The sequence below is a fragment of the Schistocerca cancellata genome, chromosome 9 (assembly GCF_023864275.1).
Source record: "Schistocerca cancellata isolate TAMUIC-IGC-003103 chromosome 9, iqSchCanc2.1, whole genome shotgun sequence".
Classification (NCBI taxonomy): Eukaryota; Metazoa; Arthropoda; class Insecta; order Orthoptera; family Acrididae; genus Schistocerca; species Schistocerca cancellata.
The window spans coordinates 11,195,934-11,219,763 of NC_064634.1; the positions used below are offsets into that span (position 1 = coordinate 11,195,934).

The 23,830-nt window shown below is 44.4% G+C and overlaps 1 protein-coding gene across 2 annotated transcripts in view; it reads left to right on the top strand.

The window, feature by feature from the left end:
• LOC126101011 (organic cation transporter protein) overlaps positions 1 to 23,830 on the top strand; it is a 587,316-nt gene that overhangs the window by 340,641 nt on the left and 222,845 nt on the right. The window contains exon 1 of one of the 2 annotated variants that reach the window (XM_049911677.1): positions 11,038 to 11,138. The exons of the other annotated variant lie outside the window; for it this stretch is intronic. Coding sequence (XP_049767634.1) covers positions 11,100 to 11,138 — 39 coding nt within the window. The 5' untranslated portion in view covers positions 11,038 to 11,099. Of the gene's footprint in view, positions 1 to 11,037; positions 11,139 to 23,830 lie in introns of those variants that run through there. 2 annotated transcript variants of the gene reach the window in all.

The window sequence follows — 23,830 nt, forward strand, 5'->3', positions numbered from 1 at the left end:
TGGACCCTTTTTCTTTGAAGAAACTGTGAGCAGCGAGCGTTATTTGAGCATGCTTCGCAAAAGCTTCATTCCACAGCTTCTTGCTTCTGCCTTGCCCTTCAACAGGCAGTGGTTCATGCAAGATGGAGCAAGGCCACATACTGCAAACACTGTGTTGGAGTTTTTACACGAGCATTTCGACATGCGGATCAGTTCACTCAGGTTTCCAGGTCGCTTCAATGACGGACAAAATTGACCCCCCCAATAGTCCAAACCTCAATCCGTGTGACTTTTTTTCTTTGGGGGTACCTAAAGGAAAAATTTTTCCCTAAACGTCCACGTGATTTAATGGAGCTCAGAAGACTTATTCTTCAAGCTTGCAGTGAAATTACGGAAGACATGTGCCGTAGGGTAATCACTAACTTCAGTGTTCGTTCGAAGGAAGTTAGGAAACGAAATGGTAGACATACTGAGCATGTGCTGAGTCAGAACAAATCTCCATGGGCGGCTCTTCATTTTAGTATATGTTCCTTTCAGATTGTATTCACAAAGTTTATATTCAAAAACAAAATGGTAACACATTTCGTGCGCCACCCTGTATGACTGCTGTCCCTCTCCAAAACGGGACCCGTCTCCAGGCCACTGCCATACGCGCAGACGATGCAAGTGGAGAACCGTGACGTCTTGATCAGCTGACCACTCTGCCCTGTCGCAGTGCCACTCTAAACGCAACCGTTTGTGCTGCTGCGCTAGCGGCCTGCTCTGTCAGCTGCTGCTGGTCTCTGACCAAACGGTGTTGGACGAAACAGCACGTTGCAGGGAGCCTACTTGTTGTCGAATCGTAGTCGCAGGTGGGAAGAGGTTACCGGGTGCTTGGTGCGTTACTCCCTTATGATGGACAGTGTGAAGAAAACGGTTCCTGGACATTTACTATGGCCGTGAATTTGTAATCAGAAAGTGTTTAAAGAAAAACAGCATAAAGTAAATGAATAATGCATACGTGCATTACGTTAAATCAGTAAGAGGCTCGAAACAGCATATCCAGACACTCTGGGATGATGATGGTATTGAAACAGAGGATGACACGCCTAAAGCTGAAATACTGAACACCTTTTTCCAAAGCTGTTTCACAGAGGAAGACCGCACTGCACTTCTTTCTCTAAATCCTAGCACAAACGAAATAATGGCTGACATCGAAATAAGTGTCCAAGGAATAGAAAAGCAACTGAAATCACTCAACAGAAGAAAGTCGACTGGACCTGACGGGATACCAATTCGATTCTACACAGAGTGCGCTAAAGAACTTGCCCCCCTTCTGACAGCCGTGTACCGCAAATCTCTAGAGGAACGGAAGGTTCCAAGTGATTGGAAAAGAGCACAGGTAGTGCCAGTCTTCAAGAAGGGTCGTCTAGCAGATGAGCAAAACTATAGGCCTATATCTCTGACGTCGATCTGTTGTAGAATTTTAGAACATGTTTTTTGCTCGCGTATCATGTCGTTTCTGGAAACCCAGAATCTACTCTGTAGGACTCAACATGGATTCCGGAAACAGCGATCGCGTGAGACTCAACTCGCTTTATTTGTTCATGAGGCCCAGAAAATATTAGATACAGGCTACCAGGTAGATGCCATTTTCCTTGACTTCCGGAAGGCGTTCGATACAGTTCCGCACTGTCGCCTGATAAACAAAGAAAGAGCTTACGGAATATCAGACCAGCTGTTTGGCTGGATTGAAGAGTTTTTAGCAAACACGACACAGCATGTTTTTCTCAATGGAGAGACGTCTACAGACGTTAAAGTAACCTCTGGCGTGCCACAGGGGAGTGTTATGGGACTATTGCTTTTCACAATATATATAAATGACCTAGTAGATAGTGTCGGAAGTTCCATGCGGCTTTTCGCGGATGATGCTGTAGTATACAGAGAAGTTGCAGCATTAGAAAATTGCAGCGAAATGCAGGAAGATCTGTAGCGAATAGGCACTTGTTGCAGGGAGTGGCAACTGACCCTTAACATAGGCAAATGTAATGTATTGCGAATACATAGAAAAAAGGATCCTTTATTGTATGATTATATGACAGCGGAACAAACACTGGTAGCAGTTAATTCTGTAAAATATCTGGGAGTATGCGCACGGAACGATTTGATGTGGAATGATCATATAAAACTAATTGTTGGTAAGGCGGGTGCTAGGTTGAGATTCATTGAGAGAGTCCTTAGAAAATGTAGTCCATCAACAAAGGAGGTGGCTTACAAAACACTCGTTCGACCTATACTTGATTATTGCTCATGAGTGTGGGATACGTACCAGGTCGGGTTGACGGAGGAGATAGAGAAGATCCAAAGAAGAGCGGCGCGTTTCGTCAGAGTTATTTGGTAAGCGTTATAGCGTTACGGAGATGTTTAGCAAACTCAAGTGGCAGACTCTTCAAGAGAGGCGCTCTGCATCGCGGTGTAGCTTGCTCGCCAGGTTTCGAGAGGGTGCGTTTCTGGATGAGGTATCGAATATATTGCTTCCCCCTACTTATACCTCCCGAGGAGATAACGAACGTAAAATTAGAGATATTCGAGCGCGCACGGAGGCTTTCCGGCAGTCGTTCTTCCTGCGAACCATACGCGACTGGAACAGGAAAGGGAGGTAATGACAGTGGCACGTAAAGTGCCCTCCGCCACACACCGTTGGGTGGCTTGCGGAGTATAAATGTAGTTGTAGAATCCGTTCTACTTCTAGAAACTCCAAAGCAAACCTCTATATGAGAAGTTTCTCAATCGTGTTAAAATTCTGATGATAAAATCCTTTGATAGTGAAGACAGAAAAACTCTCTGAAGTTAATCTGATAAATAAGAAAACAGTGTGCCGTAATTTTGCCTACCAGTAACAGTTAAACCCAGATAAACTTGCATCTGAACATGAATGAATGAATGGAAGTAAGACATTCCGTGGCATGTGCAAGATCGTGTACTTTGACAGCTGTCAGATTCAAAGCTCCCTCTAATACGCTAACTTGAACCAATGGCGAATAAGCTACTTCTTTGTAATTGGTCGGTGTAAATAACTTCAATGGCGGATGCCTCAACTTACACGTCTGGCCACTTTTCACAGTAAAACACACACACACACACACACACACACACACACACACACACACACATTCTCCTGTCTAAACTACTGTATACACACATCGAAGAAAACCTTCCAGAAGACACACACAACGCCTGCAACGACTAGTACAAATACACTGAAAAGCAAAAACAAATAAATGATGGCAATAACTACTGTTAATGGTGGGTCAACAATCACTGAACGTGAATAGTCTTTACAATGCACTACTGTACTTTTATGTACGGACAGAAACATTAAGAGAGAATGTATTACAAAGCAAAAAGAAATTAAATTGTTTACGATTATTAGTTTCTCGAGAAATGGTTTTGAGTCTGTTCTTGGTCGGCGTGATGTGATGACGACGGAGATACAGCAGTTTGAAGTTTCTGATATGAATCCTAAGTTCGTACGGTCGTGTCGTTGACATTAAAATATCCTCTTTCGGCTGTCGGTGCTAACAAGTTCCGTAGCACCCATTTGTCGTAGGCCAGAACAAAGAAACTGTTTATGCACCAACTGAAGGTCATATTAGTTAAACTGCAAGTTTCACACACGTTAGGTTGGCCCAGTCCACATGAAGCGTTTAAATTAACTTTCCATTTTCTATAATTTGCCAATTGCGAAGTTAGACAGTCCACCTACTATTAATATTCATGGTTCACGATAAAACTGTTCCCACGAAGACAGTGACTTATGTAGCAACACAGTTCAATTTTCACATTGGCTGTTACTGTTTTAGCGTACGTCATACATCGTAATCAAGAAACTGAGCAATATTAAATTCACAGTGTATGTATTGCAGCTCAATTCTAAACCGACGACAATACTGTCTGTTTGCGAGTGCATTGTCACTGCAGAACGATGCTTGTGGCAAAGGCCAACAGCGTTTGCGTAATACAACGTCCATTTAGAATATCTATGATAAAGTCAAATTTTAAACCGGTGTAAGACATGAAAGCCTCGCGTTTAACGCACACCACTACTGCAGACAGTACTACAGGGCTATTACAAATGATTGAAGCGATTTCATAAATTCACTGTAGCTCCATTCATTGACATATGGTCACGACACACTACAGATACGTAGAAAAACTCATAAAGTTTTGTTCGGCTGAAGCCGCACTTCAGGTTTCTGCCGCCAGAGCGCTCGAGAGCGCAGTGAGACAAAATGGCGACAGGAGCCGAGAAAGCGTATGTCGTGCTTGAAATGCACTCACATCAGTCAGTCATAACAGTGCAACGACACTTCAGGACGAAGTTCGACAAAGATCCACCAACTGCTAACTCCATTCGGCGATGGCATGCGCAGTTTAAAGCTTCTGGATACCTCTGTAAGGGGAAATCAACGGGTCGGCCTGCAGTGAGCGAAGAAACGGTTGAACGCGTGCGGGCAAGTTTCACGCGTAGCCCGCGGAAGTCGACGAATAAAGCAAGCAGGGAGCTAAACGTACCACAGCCGACGGTTTGGAAAATCTCACGGAAAAGGCTAAAGCAGAAGCCTTACCGTTTACAATTGCTACAAGCCCTGACACCCGATGACAAAGTCAAACGCTTTGAATTTTCGGCGCGGTTGCAACAGCTCGTGGAAGAGGATGCGTTCAGTGCGAAACTTGTTTTCAGTGATGAAGCAACGTTTTTTCTTAATGGTGAAGTGAACAGACACAATGTGCGAATCTGGGCGGTAGAGAATCCTCACGCATTCGTGCAGCAAATTCGCAATTCACCAAAAGTTAACGTGTTTTGTGCAATCTCACGGTTTAAAGTTTACGGCCCCTTTTTCTTCTGCAAAAAAAATGTTACAGGACACGTGTATCTGGACATGCTGGAAAATTGGCTCATGCCACAACTGGAGACCGACAGCGCCGACTTCATCTTTCAACAGGAGGGTGCTCCACCGCACTTCCATGATGATGTTCGGCATTTCTTAAACAGGAGATTGGAAAACCGATGGATCGGTCGTGGTGGAGATCACGATCAGCCATTCGTGTCATGGCCTCCACGCTCTCCCGACTTAACCCCATGCGATTTCTTTCTGTGGGGTTATGTGAAAGATTCAGTGTTTAAACCTCCTCTACCAAGAAACGTGCCAGAAATGCGAGCTCGCATCAACGATGCTTTCGAACTCATTGATGGGGACATGCTGTGCCGAGTGTGGGAGGAACTTGATTATCGGCTTGATGTCTGCCGAATCACTAAAGGGGCACATATCGAACATTTGTGAATGTCTAGAAAAACTTTTTGAGTTTTTGTATGTGTGTGTAAAGCATTGTGAAAATATCTCAAATAATAAAGTTATTGTAGAGCTGTGAAATCGCTTCAATCATTTGTAATAACCCCGTACTTCTGTACGACCACGCTGACACGCCATCTCCGACTGTCTGCCACACTCTTCCACCCGACAACTGTCGATACCTCTCTCGCCCCACAGTTGTTACTTACAACACTCCTACCTATTGCATTCCGTTTCACACAATACATTTAATAAAATTATCTGAAAGATCATGAGGGGAAAAATGAAAGTCTTTGCATAAGGAACTCGTATAGAAAATAGCACAGTAAACAGTCACACGTCATCTTTACAGGAAGTACATGGTAGTAAAAGAAAGGAAAAAAATTATATCTGGTTATTAGTCATGGCATCACAGCAGATGTGGTCGACTGGACCATTGACGACGAGTACGCCAGCTCCCATAATCCAGTTGTTGCAGTATAACCTGGGGTCACCGTCACATCCAAATGCCCCACACATCTGGATATTGCGTGATCCTACCAGACGCTCTAATGGAGACTCACAGTATCACCCCTTTCGAGTTCTGTCAGGTACTGATAAAGCTCTGTCACGCGAGTGTACGGCATCTGTGCGCTTCAGTGATAGCTCAGCATCTGACGCTGTTCGCCCAACTTGTATACCCTACCAGGCCTCATAACAGCACTAAAAACACGAACAACACTAATGCACTCCGGTGGCCCGCCTGTGTGTCACAGATAATTGCAACTCTAGTAACTTACGCACTCGCCGACTGTGTGCACGTCTACAGTCATTAGTTACTTTCATGTTGTGGTGTCACCGCCAGACACCACACTTGCTAGGTGGTAGCTTTAAATCGGCCGCGGTCCATTAGTACATGTCGGACCCGCGTGTCGCCACTGTCAGTACTTGCAGACCTAGCGCCACCACATGGCAGGTCTAGAAAGGCGGACTAGCACTCGCCCCAGTTGTACGACGACTTTGCTAGCGACTACACTGATGAAGCCTTTCTCTCATTTGCCGAGAGACAGTTAGAATAGCCTTCAGCTAAGTCCATGGCTACGACCTAGCAAGGCGCCATTAACCATATCTGGAGAGAGTCTAATTTGTATAGTCAAGAGCGATGTACCACAATGATGGAATAAAAGTTGAGTATTAACTTAGATACGTACTTTTCTTATTAGCATTCATTACTTATCCTGTTCCAGACTTCACGCCAGTCGGTGTGAGTTGACGCGTGCCCTTTCGGTAACCTCACCCTGTGTCTAGACTGTCTTGTCTAGACACAACACATGTTCCATGGATCATTTCGCAAGGTAAATCGTAATGATGTGGAACGAGTGATTTTACACTCACATCGCAAATTAGGTTGAACATTTCGAAGGTTGCTCTCTTTGTTTTACGAAACGGGAGTATATAGGTGTGAGTTAGTGACTGCACCTCACCACCTTTTACATTAAGATAATGGAAACTCTTCTACAGAGTACAAAGCTATGTCAAGCAGAAATTTTCTCAGTTCGTTTTGAAATTCTGCTCCCCTACATGACAATCATTTGAACAACTGGGTAATTAATACATTTTTTGTAGCATTGTGCACCCTATTTTTCTCTTAAAGACACCCTTGATGTGCACTAATGAATGTCATTTTTCCCTCTGATATTGCCATTAAAAGTACAACATTGTTCCTTTTCAACTGTAGTGGATTATTTACAACAAACTTCGTGAGGGAAGAAATATACTGGTAAGTGATAGTCAGAATGCCCAACTCCTTAAACAGAATTCTACAAGACGATCGTGGGCGAGCACCACATGTTATTGCTACAGGACGTTTTTGAGCAACGAAGACTCTCTTCCTTAAAGATGAGTTACACCAGAACGTTACTCCGTATGACATTAAAGAATGAAAATATGCAAAATATGTCAACTTGTTGATTTCTCTTCCCAAGATTTGCTAGGATTCGAAGGGCAAATGTGGCTCAGTTGAGTTGCTTTAGGAGTTTAGAAATGTGTTTTATCCAGTTTAAATTCTCATCGATATGTACACCTAAAATTTCGAAGTTTACACGCTATTTATTAGTTTCTCACCATGTGTTACACTTATCACTGGTGTAGTACCCCTAGATGAGCAAAACCTCATCTCGTGTCCTTTTAAAATTGAGGCCCAGCCCACTCTATGAAAAGCAGTCAATGATAGTTCTAAGAACTTTGTTTACCATTTCTTCTGTTTCTGTATGTATGCTCGGGTTGATTACAACACTAATCTCGTCTGCGAAAAGAATTAATTCTGCTTGTTGCATATTAGGCGGAAGATTGTTTAGGAATATCAGAAACAATAGTGGACCTAAGATTGACCCTTGGGCATCAACATATGTGATTCCTCCGCAGTCAGAATTGTCCCCGGACGATATTGGTCGAGTTACAAAGTAAAAGTTTCTGCATTCTTTTGGTTAGATATGACATCACTCTCATAAAACTTCAGTTTGTCTAGTATACTTTGAATCACACACTCGAGTACCTTACATAGATCGCACAAAATAACAACCGGTGCTATTTTATTATTTAACGCTTGTCGCTTGTGGTTACCGAAAGACACAAGTTTTTCATACTAGGTGCATTGTGCTGCCGGCCAGTGTGGCCGAGCGGTTCTAGGCGCTGCAGTCTGGAACCGCGCGACCGCTACGGTCGCAGGTTCGAATCCTGCCTCGGGCATGGCTGTGTGTGATGTCCTTAGGTTAGTTAGGTTTAAGTAGTTGTAAGTTCTGCGGGACTGACGACCTCAGTAGTTAACTCCCATAGTACTCGGAGCCTTTTGAACCACTTCGCAGTGTGCTGCCACCTACTGCCAGGTGCTCCATATCTGTGACGTCAGTAGTCACTAGACATCGTGAGAGAGCAGAGCGGGGCGTTCCTCGGAACTCAACGGACGTCGAACGTAATCAGGTGATTGGGTGTCACTTGGGTCATGCGTCTGTACGCGAGATTTGCTCACTCCGGTACATCCCTAGTTCCACTGTTTCTGATGTGATGGTGAAGTGAAAACGTGAAGGGACACGTACAGCACAAAAGCGTACAGGCAGACCTCGTCTGTTGACTGACAGAGACCGCCGACAGTTCGAAGAGGGTCGTAATGTGTAATAGGCAGACATCTATCCAGACAATCTAACAGGAATTTCAAACTGCATTAGGATCCACCGCAGGTACTAAGACAGTTAAGCAGGAGGTGAGAAAAGGTGTATTTCATGGTCGAGCAGCTGCTCATAAGCCACACATTACGCCAGTAAATGCCAAACGACGCCCAACTCGGTGTAAGGAGCGTAAACAATGGAAAACACTGGAAAAAACGTTGTGTGGAGTGACGAATCACGGTACACAATGTGGCGATTTGATGACAGCGTGTGGGTATGGCGAATGCCCGGTGAACGTCATCTGCCAGCGTCTGTAGTGCCAACAGTACGAGGTGCATTCAAGTTCTAAGGCCTCCGAATTTTTTTCTCCTGACTGGAAAGAGATAGAAACATGCGCATTGTTTTAAAATGAGGCCACGTTCATTGTCAATACATCCCAGAGATGGCAGCACTGTACGGCAGATGGAATTTTACCGCCAGCGGCGAGAATGAGAACTGTTTTAAATACTTATAACGGCGACGTTTTCCTTACTTGAACAGCGTGCAATCATTCGTTTTCTGAATTTGCGTGGTGTGAAACCAATTGAAATTCATCGACAGTTGAAGGAGACATGTGGTGATGGAGTTATGGATGTGTCGAAAGTGCGTTCGTGGGTGCGGCAGTTTAATGAAGGCAGAACATCGTGTGACAACAAACTGAAACAACCTTGGGCTCGCACAAGCCGGTCTGACGACGTTATCGAGAAAGTGGACAAAATTGTTTTGGGAGATCACCGAATGACTGTTGAACCGATCGCCTCCAGAGTTGGCATTTCTGTGGGTTCTGTGCACACAATCCTGTATGACGACCTGAAAATGCGAAAAGTGTCATCCAGGTGGGTGCCACGAATCCTGACGGACGACCACACGGCTGCCCGTGTGGCATGTTGCCAAGCAGTGTTGACGCGCAACGACAGCATGAATGCGACTTTCTTTTCGTCGGTTGCGACAATGGATGAGACGTGGATGCCATTTTTCAATCCAGAAACAAAGCGCCAGTCAGCTCAATGGAAGCACACAGATTCACCGCCGCCAAAAAAATTTCGGGTAACCGCCAGTGCTGAAAAAATGATGGTGTCCATGTTCTGGGTCAGCGGGGGCGTAATCCTTACCCATTGCTTTCCAAAGGGCACTACGGTAACAGGTGCATCCTATGAAAATATTTTGAAGAACAAATTCCTTCCTGCACTGCAACAAAAACGTCCAGGAAGGGCTGCGCGTGTGCTGTTTCACCAAGAACGCACCCGCACATTGAGCTAACGTTACGCAACAGTTTCTTCGTGATAACAACTTTGAAGTGATTCCTCATGCTCCCTACTCACCTGACCTGGCTCCTAGTGACTTTTGGCTTTTTCCAACAATGAAAGACACTCTCCGTGGCCGCACATTCACCAACCGTGCTGCTATTGCCTCAGCGATTTTCCAGTGGTCAAAACAGACTCCTAAAGAAGCCTTCGCTGCTGCCATGGAATCATGGCGTCAGCGTTGTGAGAAATGTGTACGTCTGCAGGGCGATTACGTCGAGAAGTAACGCCAGTTTCATCGATTTCGGGTGAGTAGTTAATTAGAAAAAAAATTGGAGGCCTTAGAACTTCAATGCACCTCGTAAAATTCGGAGACGGTGACGTTATGGTGTGGTCGTGTTTTTCGTGGAGGGGGGCTAGCACCCGTTGTTGTTTTGCGTGGCACTATCACAGGACAGACGTAGATGATGTTTTAAGTACGGTCTTGTTTCCCACTACTGAAGAGCAATTCGGGGATGATGATTGCATCTTTCAACACGATCGATCACCTATTCAGAATGCACGGCGGCCTGTGGCTGACAATAACATCCCTGTAATGGACTGGCCTGCACAGAATCCTGACGTGAGTCTTACAGAACACCTCGGGGATGTTTTGGAACGCCGACTTCGTGCCAGGCCTCACCGACCGACATCGATGCCTCTGCTCAGTGCAGCACTCTGTAAAGAATGGGGTGCCATTCCCCAAGGAACCTGCCAGCACCTGACTGAACGTATGCCTGCGAGAGTGGAAGCTGTCATCAAGGCTAAGTGTGGGCCAACACCATACTGAATTCCAGCATTACCAATGGAGGACCCCACGAACTTGTAAGTCATTTTCAGGCAGGTGTCCGGATACTTTTGATCACATAGCGTACATTGATGGCCTGTCACGTCTTCTGAGCGTTTCACTTTTTTGTCGGGCAGTGTACGACGTTTCTCTAATTGTCGAGTGACCTTTGCACATCGTGTTGACAACACTGGAAGGCCTGCCTCTTCTGCCGGCGCCGGCGAGTCTCCCCTCTGGCGGCCTACCCGGATGCGGACCAACGTCAGATGCTGGGCGCAGGTCGTGGGTCGCTCGCCGGCCGCCAGACCCGGCCGGAGTGCCACGTGAGTCCGCAGCGCCACGCGCCGCCAGACGGAAGACACTCCCGCGCTCTCAGCCAATGGCGCGGCGCCCTGCTCCCTCCCCTCCGCCGCCCCCACACCACACTGGCTCGTGGCTGCGCAGCGGCTGTCAGTCGACGCGTCAGTCGCGTCCCGAGCGCCGAAGTGTTCGTCACGCGATCAGCTGCAGCGGCCGACGAGCCCGCGAACGAACGATGTTTTGGGGCACCTGTCTACGATGGATCAAAGACAAGGCGAGTGTGTCCCTTTGTCTGTCGTGCGCGTACAGCGTGCGGGGCTCGAACATCGATTGTTCAGAGACGCCGTACGTGTGCCAGTATCTGACGATAACGTAGCCATCAAATTGTGGGGCGTACCCAACAGAGATAAAAAGCGCCACAACTATTGGTGAAAGGGGCTGACTCAGATCTATTGGGGGAAATGATCTACACATCTCTTACGGCACAATACTGTAATGAGATTGCTTCGGGAATGTAAATTGTGTTTACAACTTTATTAGAGGTTTTTTTTTCTGCGGCTGCTTTAAGAATATTTTTATTTTCTTCCAATATCCGTCAGTGTTGCTATAATAACCATTTCTTTGTTGTGAGTAGTTAAGACCATAACGTCAATTTTCAAGTTCCCACCAGTTCACATGTGAGTAGCCAAATATTCATTATTCCTCGCCATAAATATTTGTTTGTAAGCAAAATTCCATTTTTATACTGGAATATCGATGAGAGATGATGTTTGGTTTTGTGGGGCGCTCAACTGCGTGGTTATCAGCGCCCGTACAATTACCCATTCTTTGCTCAGTCCAATTTCGCCACTTTCCTGGATGATGATGAAATGATGAGGACAACACAAACACCCAGTCATCTCGAGGCAGGTGAAAATCCCTGACCCCGCCGGGAATCGAACCCGGGACCCCGTGCTCGGGAAGCGAGAACGCTACCGCGAGACCACGAGTGGCGGACACTGGAATATCGATGTTTATTATGTCACAGAAGGTTTCAGTTTTTTATGTGGCGAAATCCACCTGTGATAATGAATATCGATACTGAGGCATTTAAAGCGTGTTCATTTATGGAAAATTTAATTTTCGTGTCTGACAAAAATCGCAGTTGTCAAAGCACGTTAAATTCACAACTGCTAAGCGAGAAGTATATATAATCATCCTTGTAACTTTCAGTTCAGCGCTTCTTGAATAATATAGTGGTACATGATTGCAAATTTTGTTTCTTGTTTTGACAAGTATTTTCCGCTAAAGAAATCACAAACAATCGAAGTATCATCATTAAAGAAATGTCGAAAGACAAGTTTCGGCTGAAATTTGTCTTAAACGATGTTTTGTTCATTGGTGTTTACTTTAGTTCTTGGAGGATATTCCTTTCATGAAGACTGTTACTGGACACCCATTCGGGATGGCGAAAGTTCAAATCCCTTAAGGCGAACGGCGAGATGGGTCCTTCGAAACGGACGTGCCCGCTTTTTGTCATCTTTCCCCAGTCCGACATGAGCTCAGTGTCTGTTCATCTCATCGTCGAAGGACGTCAGATCCTAATCTTCCCTCTTCATGTCTGTTAACAAGCCATATCATCATCCTACGCTTCTTTTTTTCAGTTTTTGATTATGATGTGTCCATCGCAGTTCGCTTTCCTCTGTCTTGTATACATAGTGTTGGTTACTTTACTCCAAAACTTCAATTTTTCGTATGTTTATATGGTCTTGTTCTTTCTTCTCGTTATGGAGAACAGATTTCAAAGCTTTCCAAGTATTTCTCTTCCTTCCTCATTATTATCCAAGTTTTTTAGAGACCTAGATAACCAACTCCAAATAAAGGCTTTTTTAGATCTTTCTCGATCAATTCCTTGTTATCAGCTATCCAGGTCCCGAGTTCGAGTCTCGGTCAGGCACACAGTTTTGATCTGCCAGGAAGTTTCATATCAGCGCACACTCCGCTGCAGAGTGAAAATCTCATTCTGGAAGCTATCCTCGTATTTTTATGAATGCTCCCTCCTCGCCCCTCCCCCTCCCCTCATTTCTTGATAGCTTCCATATGCATCAGGCACGGTTCATAAGTAAGTGAAAGAGTTCACGTGTTCAACTTTTTTAATCCTGCAGTGTTGTATATACTGTGCTGTGTATCGTTGCTGTTTGCATTACTGCAATATGACTACCTAGATACAGCTGTTTCGAATCGAGACATGTCTCTCTGTATCTTTCCATTCTCTGAGATTTCCCTTATGGCAAACTTCAGATTGCGTGCCCGATCAACACACACCTACATCAGTGCTCCACAAGCCACCCTGCGGTCTCTGGCGGAGGGTACTTCTCGTACCAGCGTCTGATCCGCCCTTCCCTGTTCCATTCGCGAATAGCGTCAGGGAAGAATTGTTGTCGGTAAACCTCCGTGTCAGTTCTGATTTCTCGGATTTTCTCGTTGTGGTCATTTCCAGATAAGCATCTGGTAGGAAGTAATATGTTGTCAGACTCCTGTCGCAATTTCGACAGTAAACCTCTCCACGTTGCACAGCGCCTCTCTTGCAACGTTCGACACTGCAGTGTGTCGAGCAACTGCGTAATGCTCTTGCGCCAACTGAACCATCCCGTGACGAAACGCGCAGCTATTCCGTGGATCTTGTCTATGGCTCTGAGCACTATGGGACTTAACATCTATGGTCATCAGTCCCCTAGAACTTAGAACTACTTAAACCTAATTAACCTAAGGACAGCACACAACACCCAGTCATCACGAGGTAGAGAAAATCCCTGACCCCGCCGGGAATCGAACCCGGGAACCCGGGCGTGGGAAGCGAGAACGCTACCGCACGACCACGAGCTGCGGACTGGATCTTGTCTATATCTTGTATTAAGGCAACATGGTAAGTCTCCCGGACTGATCAGTAGTACTGAGTAATCGATCGAGTTACACTTCCTTAAGCTTCTTCTTGTCATTCTCAGCCTGGCAACTGCTTTTCGCATTATTTTCTTTTATGTGGCCGTTCTACTTTAAGGTCGCTCCGGACAGTTACTCCTAGGTATTTTACGGTAGATACGGTTTCCAAGAGTTTGTCACCAATACTGTTTCACAGTAGTGGATTTGTTTTCCTAAAATTATAAATTTCTTTACGTTCTGGGTCAACTGCCAGAGCCTGCACCATTCATCAGTTCTCTGTAGCTCATTCTTTTAGATTAGATTAGATTAGATTTACTTTCATTCCAATTGATCCGTAGTGAGGAGGTCCTCCAGGATGTGGAACATGTCAGAAAAACAATAATACATGACAAATATTTACAACTAAAACAAATAAGCTAATGTACCATTCCACAGGTCCCAAGTGGAATGATCGTCATTTTTTAATGAACATTAAGAGTCATTTTACAAATACTAATGCACTGAATTTAAAATAAAAGTTTTTTATTTATTTATAAGGTAATAAACATGTAATAAAACTACTGTAATACTTATTTACAATGAACACATTACTGCACTGAAATTGTGCAGAAGTTATGTTGTACTTATATACAAATCAGTTGGTTTTACTAAGAAATTCATCAATGGAGTAGGAGGAGTTGGCCACCAATAAATCCTTTAGGCTTCTCTTAAACTGAATTTCATTGGTTGTTAAGCTTTTTATGGCTGCTGGCAAGTTATTGAAAATGTGTGTTCCTGAATAATTCACACCTTTTTGTACAAGACTAAGTGACTTTAAATCCTTGTGAAGATTATTCTTATTTCTAGTATTGATTCCATGAATTGAACTGTTGGTTTGAAAAAGTGATATATTTTTAATGACAAATTTCGTTAAGGAATAAATATATTGGGAAGCTGTAGTTAGTATCCCTAGTTCCCTAAACAGGCTTCTGCAGGATGTTCTTGAGTTCACACCACATATAACTCTTACTGCACGTTTTTGTGCCAGGAAAACTTTAGCTTGGCTTGATGAATTACCCCAAAAAATAATCCCATATGACATTATGGAATGAAAGTAAGCATAGTATGCCAGCTTTTTCATTTTTATATCCCCTATGTCTGATAAAATTCGCATTGCAAACAGAGATTTGTTAAGACGCTTCAGCAGTTCTGTGGTGTGCTCCTCCCAGTTGAATTTATTATCAAGCTGTAATGCCAAGAATTTAACACTGTCCACTTCTTCTATCTGCTTGTCATCATATGTTAGACATATACTCTTGGGACACCCCTTACAAGTTCTGAACTGCATGTAGTGCGTTTTTTCAAAGTTTAGTGACAAAGAATTGGCTAGGAACCAGTGATTAATGTCCACAAATATTTTATTGGCTGATCTTTCTAAGAGTACACTTGATTTGCTATTTATCTTCTGCATCTAGATTTCTGCAAATCTATACTGTCTTCCGGCGTTGCTACCATCTTAGAAACAACCGCGTCATCTGCGAACACTCCTAAAGAGCTTCAGACGCTTTCTACCAGATCATTCATATACATTGTAAATAGTAACAGTCCTATCAGACTTCCTCGGTCTGCTCCCGAAATTATCTTCAGATTTGTCAGCTTGGTTTCGTTAGGGGCGACGTGTTCAGATCTCTCTCCAAAGGAGTGCCGAGTGCGGTCACGAACCGTGCCTGGTACACAGTAAGCTGCTACATTTTTTCACTAAACTACTCAGCGTAATTGTACCAAATGCCTTCCTGATATCAAGGGACTCAACTTGGAACTGTCCGCCATTTCCTGACTGAATGTTCTTTTTTGAAACAGATTACATTCCCGTTGGTGTTGGCGTCTGAGTTATCGGCCGTTTTTGTGGCCAACGCGCGGCCTGTCGATCGCGTTTTACTTTTTAATGCGTCGTAGCAATATGTCGGAGGACATTTAATTTTGAATTCTGGACGTCCGTTTCTCTGTGATGTACTTCATAGACCTTTCTCGACGTCCCTGTTTTTAGCTGTCTTACGTTCCGTCGATTGGGATTGACATGTAGTCCTTTTTAACTCCTCTCTCTGTCTTCGTGTTAGCATTTTTGATGTGAGCGCGTACGACCCTAGTTGTTTTTGCGCCCTAAAACAAAAACCGTCAACTTGGGCGGCGCTGTCTACGCCCGTCTAGTTACCGTGGACGAACAGAGAGAGAACTGAGTTTCGCAAGATCCGTTTTCGGAGTACATGTTGACTGCTCTAGAGTAGATTTTTCTTTCCTCCAAAACCGTCATAGCCCGTGAGCGTAAACCGTATTCCAAATTTCTAAAAGAGACTTACGTCAGCGATACACACATGTAAGTATGTATATCTGTCCTACGGCCATTCCCGAAAACAGGAAGCGTTTTTTTCCAGTCCCTTGTTTCTTCTCGTAGCTATAACCAGTTCCGTGCCACGATGATCTGTGAGAGCTGCTCCATTCAGTAAAACAGCCGCCGGTCGCTTGGCCGGTGTCCATGTGAGAAACCGCCAGTGCGGCGCTGACCTATCCCAAGGCTCTGCGCTAGCTGCAGACAAACGGTCTGAATTGTCGAACTTGTTCTGCTCTTCTTACAGGCGTCAAATCAATCATCATACATTCAGTTCCTCTCATTTTAGTCGGTGTCTGAAACTGCAAGTAAAATTTTACTGTGCAAAATTTATTCAATCTGGAAGGGAAGAAAATAATGGACGAGTTCATTGTTGATCCCAGATACACTGGAGAAGCAACTCATTTGCGAAGAGTTCTTTGTTCGTTTCGCTGCTGGGAAAAATATTACTTCATTAAAAATGTACAGTTACGATTGTGTGTGTGTGTGTGTGTGTGTGTGTGTGTGTGTGTGTGTGTGTGTGTGTGTGTCGGCCGGAGTGGCCGAGCAGTTCTAGGCGCTACAGTTTGGAACCGCGCCACCGCTACGATCGCAGGTTCGAATCCTGCCTCGGGCATGGATGTGTGTGATGTCCTTAGGTTAGTTAGGTTTAAGTAGTTCTAAGTTCTAGGGGACTTATGACCACAGCAGTTGAGTCCCATAGTGCTCAAAGGTCGATCACTTGTTCGCCTTGTTTCTCGGAGTGGCTACCTACAGAAGTGGAAAAAAAAGGTCAAACGCGTGCAAAGCTGTCACCAGACGGTCATTGTAAATGAGACACCAAAGCTGGCATTGCGTTCTACATTGTCGGCCGACGACAAGTAACAATTACGACAGCCAAATACTGGGGGTATCTCCTACCGGAAATAGAGCGTGCCCAGCAAGAAACACAGCATGGTAGCTAGCACCTTTTTCTCCCTCCAACTAAAAACAAAAAGTAAATAAAAAACTTCGCTAGTCGTACTTAAATCCTACCCATGATACAGAGAGGCTTATCAGTTCAGTGTCCGTTTGCAGAAAACAGGACATGTAATGGAGATCGAGTAGTTTATCCATAAACAGTTCAGAGCTGTTCCATTTGCAACGGAAAATTCAACTTCCGTCTATAACCTGAGACAGGTTATATAAAGGGCCATGTAATCTATGGAATATTTTTCTTTTACATAGTTAACCTCCTCTCTGTTAAGTGAAACTACTGTATTTATAGCAAAGTTGAAATTGTCAATATTTAATTCAGGTTTTATACGAAAATTTTTGATTTTTTAACGTGGCACAGAGGGATGGTGTAATAAAAATACAAAAACATCAAATTTATCATAAATCACAGGAAAATGCAATTTTCTCAAAAAAAGAAAAAATTAAAAGAACTGCAAAACAAAAACGTATAGAAAATCGCTTAAATACCTCGTGGAGCTTATATAATCTGTTATTCATAAAAAAAACTTCAGCACTTATTGATAATAACAGGAAATTTTTACTTTTATCCTGAAGAACCTTCTACTGAGTACAAAAACGACAACAAGAATAAGAATACATGGATCTTTTGTTTGTGCTTGTAAACTGTACTTGAATGAAAAGTAATTGTTTTGGTTAGATAGCAGCATAGAAGTTGCGCGATCAACTAATTTTTATTACTTATAAAATGCAATTTATATTTTACAAGGATATAGAATAAACAGTGGAGTAACACTGAACGATGTGCGGTTCTGTGAAGAAACAAACAAAAACAGACAGAAGTCGTCCGCTCCTAGTTCCTCTCTCACGTATTCATTTCTATTTCTTTCCCCACCAATACTACAAGTAATCCTCCCATTTACTATGTCATTTGTATATCGTATCAAAACTACAAAACCGAAGTTTTGGTAGAGCACAACTCTACTACTACTACTACTACTACTACTACTACTTCCCTTGCATCCCCTTAACTGTCTTAACTTGCAGTACAGTTTCTGCGGATGTTACAGATAAACTTTCGCTTCCCTTGTTTTATCCCTGCTGACTTCAGAGTTTCAGAGAGTATATTGCAGTCAACATTGTGAAAAGCTTACAAGACAGGATGATACTAACTCCACCAACGTAAATTTCACGTAGGGATCGCGAAGACAGAGAAATTAGGGCTCGCAAGGATGCATACAGACAGTCGTTTTTCCCTCTGTTTTCAAGTAGAACAGGAAAAGAAATGGTACAAGCAATCTCCGCCATGCACGATATGGGGGTTGCGTAGGACGTATGTAGATGTAGACGTAGAAGTAAATAATACATTTTCAGTACTTCTGTAGTAGTTAGCACAGGTTCCAACAGCCACTAGACAATAAACATGACGAGATGGTAAATAAGTCTGTTTCACTACAGAGAAACGCTACAGGATGTCGGACACAAGCAGAAAGAGTGCGACAGACAGCGTTCCTCTTTTGCTAGGGCAACGGCGGCGTTCACCCGACTTTGTGCTGCATCACTGCTCGCTCGCGTCTTGGACTTTGTTCTTTGATCAGCCCCGTTTTAAGGAACGGCCAAAGTCCTCAAAGCGCACGCAGAAGCGGCTGGCGGAGTCTTGTTCGGAGCCCTCGGCCTGGAGGCACCTGTCGCAGGCGCGTTTTCTGTTTTTCGTTTAGTTTGCCGCCTAGTCGACAGCAGCATTTAACAATCGTCGTAAGGCGACGAGCACTTCACAGGAGTCACACGTACGGCCGCCTTGGGCGCGGAGAAGAAGATACGTCGCCGACGCAGTGCGACAGGAGCAGGGGGGAGCGCCTAATCTGCGGCTTCACTCAGATACTGGCAGTAATCGCCAGTATAATCTCTGTTAATGCTGGTTTATTGCTTCTATAGCTGCCATTATGTCGGAGTTGCAGCTTCAGATTAGTAGTACGATACTGTTGAGTGTTCCATACCTCAGTCGCTGGAAAAAAGGAGAAAAAAAAAGTCACAGAATCACTTCGTGTGTCTGTCTCTTCAAAATCCATATTCTCAGAAACGGATAGACGTATAAAGTTGAAATTTGCCACATTCTCAGGTCTATGGTCTCATGGCAGTATACTAAACGGTAACTCGTAATTTAATGCAACCAAAAGATACGGCCATTCGTGTCACATATTTTCAAACTCTCAAACTCACTCATTAGAACCTATGCAGTTCTTCTCGTTGACCTAGAATCGTGAAATTTTCCACGAAGTAAGATTTCAAACTACTACCAAACGAAAGAAATCGGAAAATTCTCAGCGTTTAATTATATCACACGAAACAAAATTTCTCCTGTCGTTTGTTATCCGACTTTAAACTTAAAATTAATACGTACTCGAAAGTTTTGGAATCCCTGGGACCCATTTCTTGGCAATATCAATATCGAAACATGCAAAAATTGTCGAGAACCTCGATTCTCAGAATGGATCAACTGCCTGTACACGTAACCAAATTTGTACGGAACACTCAGAGCGCGTGTCCCCCTCGCACCCGGTAAATTTTTTATTTAACAGGTGACTGTCGCTCAAATTCATAGTTATGGGAACTGTAAAGGAAGCTCAACTTTAAGCTACAGTTACAGTACTGTAGCGTTTTTTCTCTGTCGTTCGGAGGAAGATTCAGTCTTCAAAAAGTCAAGACTTTATATCCCTCCGCCGTTCCCCCCCCCCCCCTCTTTCCCCATCTCTCCCTCCTCGATGTCTCCCCACCTTAGGAATCGTAGGTACTACACGTCAGCGTTCATTCAGATATCTCGAGTTATCCGTTAACGTAGAAACATCAGTCACTTTCTCGTGTCGTTCTCTTTGTGTCCCAGCCGGCCGTTGTGACCGAGCGGTTCTAGGCGCTTCAGTCCGGAACCGCGCTGCTGCTACGGTCGCACGTTCGAATCCTGCCTCGGGCATGGATGTGTGTGCTGTCCGTAGGTCTGTTGGGTTTTAAGCAGTTCTAAGTCCAGGGGACTGATGACCTCAGATGTTACTCCCATAGTGCTCAGAGCCATTTGAACCATTTTTTTCTTTGTGTTCCAAATCTCACAGTGATAAAACGAGCTATGTTCCTGCAGTAACATACTTCTCGAGCGTAAACTTGCAGTAATCTGGTAGTGAAAAAGAAAGACTGCTTAGCGTTGCGAGATTGGCAAAGCCCTTGGTACGTCCCCTCTGCGGACTTCTGGAATTTCTTCGCTACAAATAAGTGTACTTTACTAGGCGTGTCAGGAACAGCAGTGATTCACCCTTATACACTGAAGAGCCAAAGAAACTGGTACACCTGCCCGATATCTTGTAGGGCCCCCAACAGCACGCAAGAGGACTACAAATAACGTCTAAAGCAGTGCTGGAGGGAACTGACGTCATGAATCCTGCAGGGCTGTCCATAAATCCGTAAGAATACGAGGGGGTGGCGATCTCTTCTGAACGGTATGTTGCAAGGCATCTCAGTGTAATGGTACTTGAATTACGTAACCATTATGGTACCTCACCTGAACCTCTCCATACCAGTAATATTCTACTGTAATTCTGTTAACTACTTAACATATTTCTGAGACAACATTCAGATTTCATTTCACTTTTGATACATCGATATATTTATATTGCAATGATATTATTCTTATGTGTATTCTTTCTTTTGTCACTATGATCTTTGACGTACTTCTAACTCTGATTTTTGGGCCCGTAAGCGATAGTTAGTTGGTTGTTAACTTGTTAGAGTGTCGGACCTTGACCTTTTCAAGTCTTGGACGTAATGTTGGAAAGATGCATTTTGTAGTTGGCTTATAAAATGTGAGGAAGATGTTTTGAAATATGTTTTGAATTGTGAAGTATTGTTTGTGTGTCACGTGATACTGCAATTAAAAGGAAGTGTAACTTAAATTCGGTGTGCTGATTTTATTTTTTACATCACCATTGTCCAGTAAAAGTGTAATCTTCAAGAATGGTTTTTGAAGCGCATCTACAAAACTTTTGAGTATAGCAGAATAAAACCTAGGCCTCTTTGCATCCGAGCTTGGAATCATAACCAACTAGATTTTCAACGATTGAGCCATGATTTTACGAGACCAGCGTGAGAAACACAAAAAGATGAGTGCCTAATTTTTTGATTATTACATGAAATGACTTTATTAACTGTGCTCTAATGACACCTGCCACATAATGTGACTGTTGTTGCCCGAAAATGCAGTATTTAGCAGCGTGAGCAACACCACAATCGTCATTAAATGCTGACCTTTGTTGTGGTAGGGTTGTTAGACCTAACATGATCAATAATTTTCATCTTTGGAGACTTCGGTGGCCAGCAGAAGTGTTTAAACTCAGAAGAGGGTTTCTGGAGCCACTCCGCAGCAATTCTGGAGGCTGGAAGTGTGGGGTAACGCATTGTCCTGCTGGAATTGCCCAAGTCCGTCGGAAAGCACAATGGACATAAATGGATGCAGGTGATGAGACAGTATACTTACGTACGTGTCAACTGTCAGAGTCGTACGTAGACGGGGCAGGGGTCCCATATCACTCAGTCCACACGCCTCACACCATTACAGAGCCTCCACCAGCTTGAACATTCCCCTGGTGACATGCAGGGTCCATGGGTTCATGAGGTCTGCGTACCCGTGCACGTCCATCCACTCGATACAGTTTGAAACGAGACTCGTCCGACCAGGCAACATGTTTCCAGTCGTCAACAGTCCAATGTCGGTGTTGACGGGCCCAGGCGAGGCGTAAAGCTTTGTGTCGTGCAGTCATCAAGGGTACACGAGTGGGTATTCGGCTCCGAAAGCCCATATCGATGCTTTTTCGTTGAATGGTTCGTACGCTGACTCTTGTTGATGGTCCAGCATTAAAACCTGCAGCAATTTGCGGAAGTGTTGCACTTCTGTCACGTTGAATGATTCTCTTCAGTCGTCGGTGGTCCCGTTCTTGCAGGATGTTTTTCCGGTCGCAAGGATGTCGCAGATCTGATGTTTTACCGGATTCCTGATATTCACGGTACACTCGTGTCAAATGGTCGTATGGGAAAATCCTCACTTCACCGCTATCACTGAGATTCTGTGTCCCATCGCTCGTGCGCCGACTGTAACACCACGCCCAAACTCGCTTACATCTTGGTAACTTGCCACTGTAGCAGCAGTAACCGATCTGACAACTGCGCCAGGCACTTTCCTTATATAGGCCGCAGCGCCGTATTCTGCCTGTTTACACATCCCTTTATCTGATACCCTATGACTATACCAGTTTCTTTGGTGCTTCAGTGTATTTCTCTAGCGCCAGAATCGGCTCGTCCAGTCATTTAGAAAGAACGCCAACCTGACTTGGCATTTCCTACTCGACGAATATTGGCAGACATGAAACTCATGTTAATTGGAGAAAAAACTGAATCACTAGGGGTCGACCCACGAATATTTGACTTGTCTAACCTGCAACGAGACTCACCAGTGTAGTGTGTCTCGCTGCACGATACTGTCTGAGGGATGCTATTCACCTTGATTCAAGGATTCTGGTTGATTAAGTAATTCTCATTGTATTTAGTGCTGCAAATTATGGTACAAATTATGCAACTGAATAACGCAGGATGGGTAGGAGAGGGGAATGGATTATTAGGCACGGTGTTCTTTAATTATTCTGTCTATATCCATAAGTAATCGCAGAGAAAAATCTGTTTGACCATTCGGGTGCCAAAGGCGTTACGTAGTTGAACACACCAGTTCCCGTCAGATCAGTGAAGTCAAGCAACATCGAGCGTGGCCAGTACTTGAATGGGTAACCGCCTGGGTAAGCCACGTGTCATTAACAAGTTTTTCTTTGTCTTTACGGAAATTGAAAGGAGCGATGGTGGGGTAACGTTCCTGACGGCCCAGCCTTAGCGTCAACGTGCTGGATTAAATTCCAAACGTCCCCGCATCTGCCTCACGAAGCGAGGCCACGTGGCACCATTGACGGAGATCCGTCCATCGGAAGGGGACGTTGAGCCAGGCGGCCCGCAGGAGTGAGCTGCGTGCTGGCAGAGGGTGTCCCCCTCCCCCCTTCTGTCGTCATCGAGCACGGCACGCAACAACACGCCAGCTGCAGTCACCTACACTTCGCAGATACGCGTACACACAGCTCTCACACTTGGCGAAAGAAATGAGCTAGTGTGCCCGAAGTGTATGAAAAACCTTTCCATTTCGGCGGCTGATCCTGCCCTCTGGCGCTACTCAGGCAATCATGTCGAAGGGGTTCACTTGTTTACGGTTTTGGGTGCCCTCAAAATGGTTCAAATGGCTCTGAGCACTATGGGACTCAACTGCTGTGGTCATAAGTCCCCTAGAACTTAGAACTACTTAAACCTAACTAACCTAAGGACATCACATACATCCATGCCCGAGGCAGGATTCGAACCTGCGACCGTAGCGGTCGTGCGGTTCCAGACTGTAGCACCTTTAACCGCTCGGCCACTCCGGCCGGCTGGGTGCCCTCTTTTTATATTTACTATCCCATTCTGTGCTGTTGAGTTCTATACAAAAGAGTTCTTCAGTAAATACAGCTCCAGTTAGAGGAAAACCCTTTTCTCCTTGTTGTGTAGCATATAATGCCCCTTCTGTAATACTGCATGGTGACGAATTATACATTTAACCAGTAATCTGTCAGACATTATGTGATCAATGCCTGATTTAGTCTCTTAATTGCGTTGTACTCTTCTGTAACATCTCCACG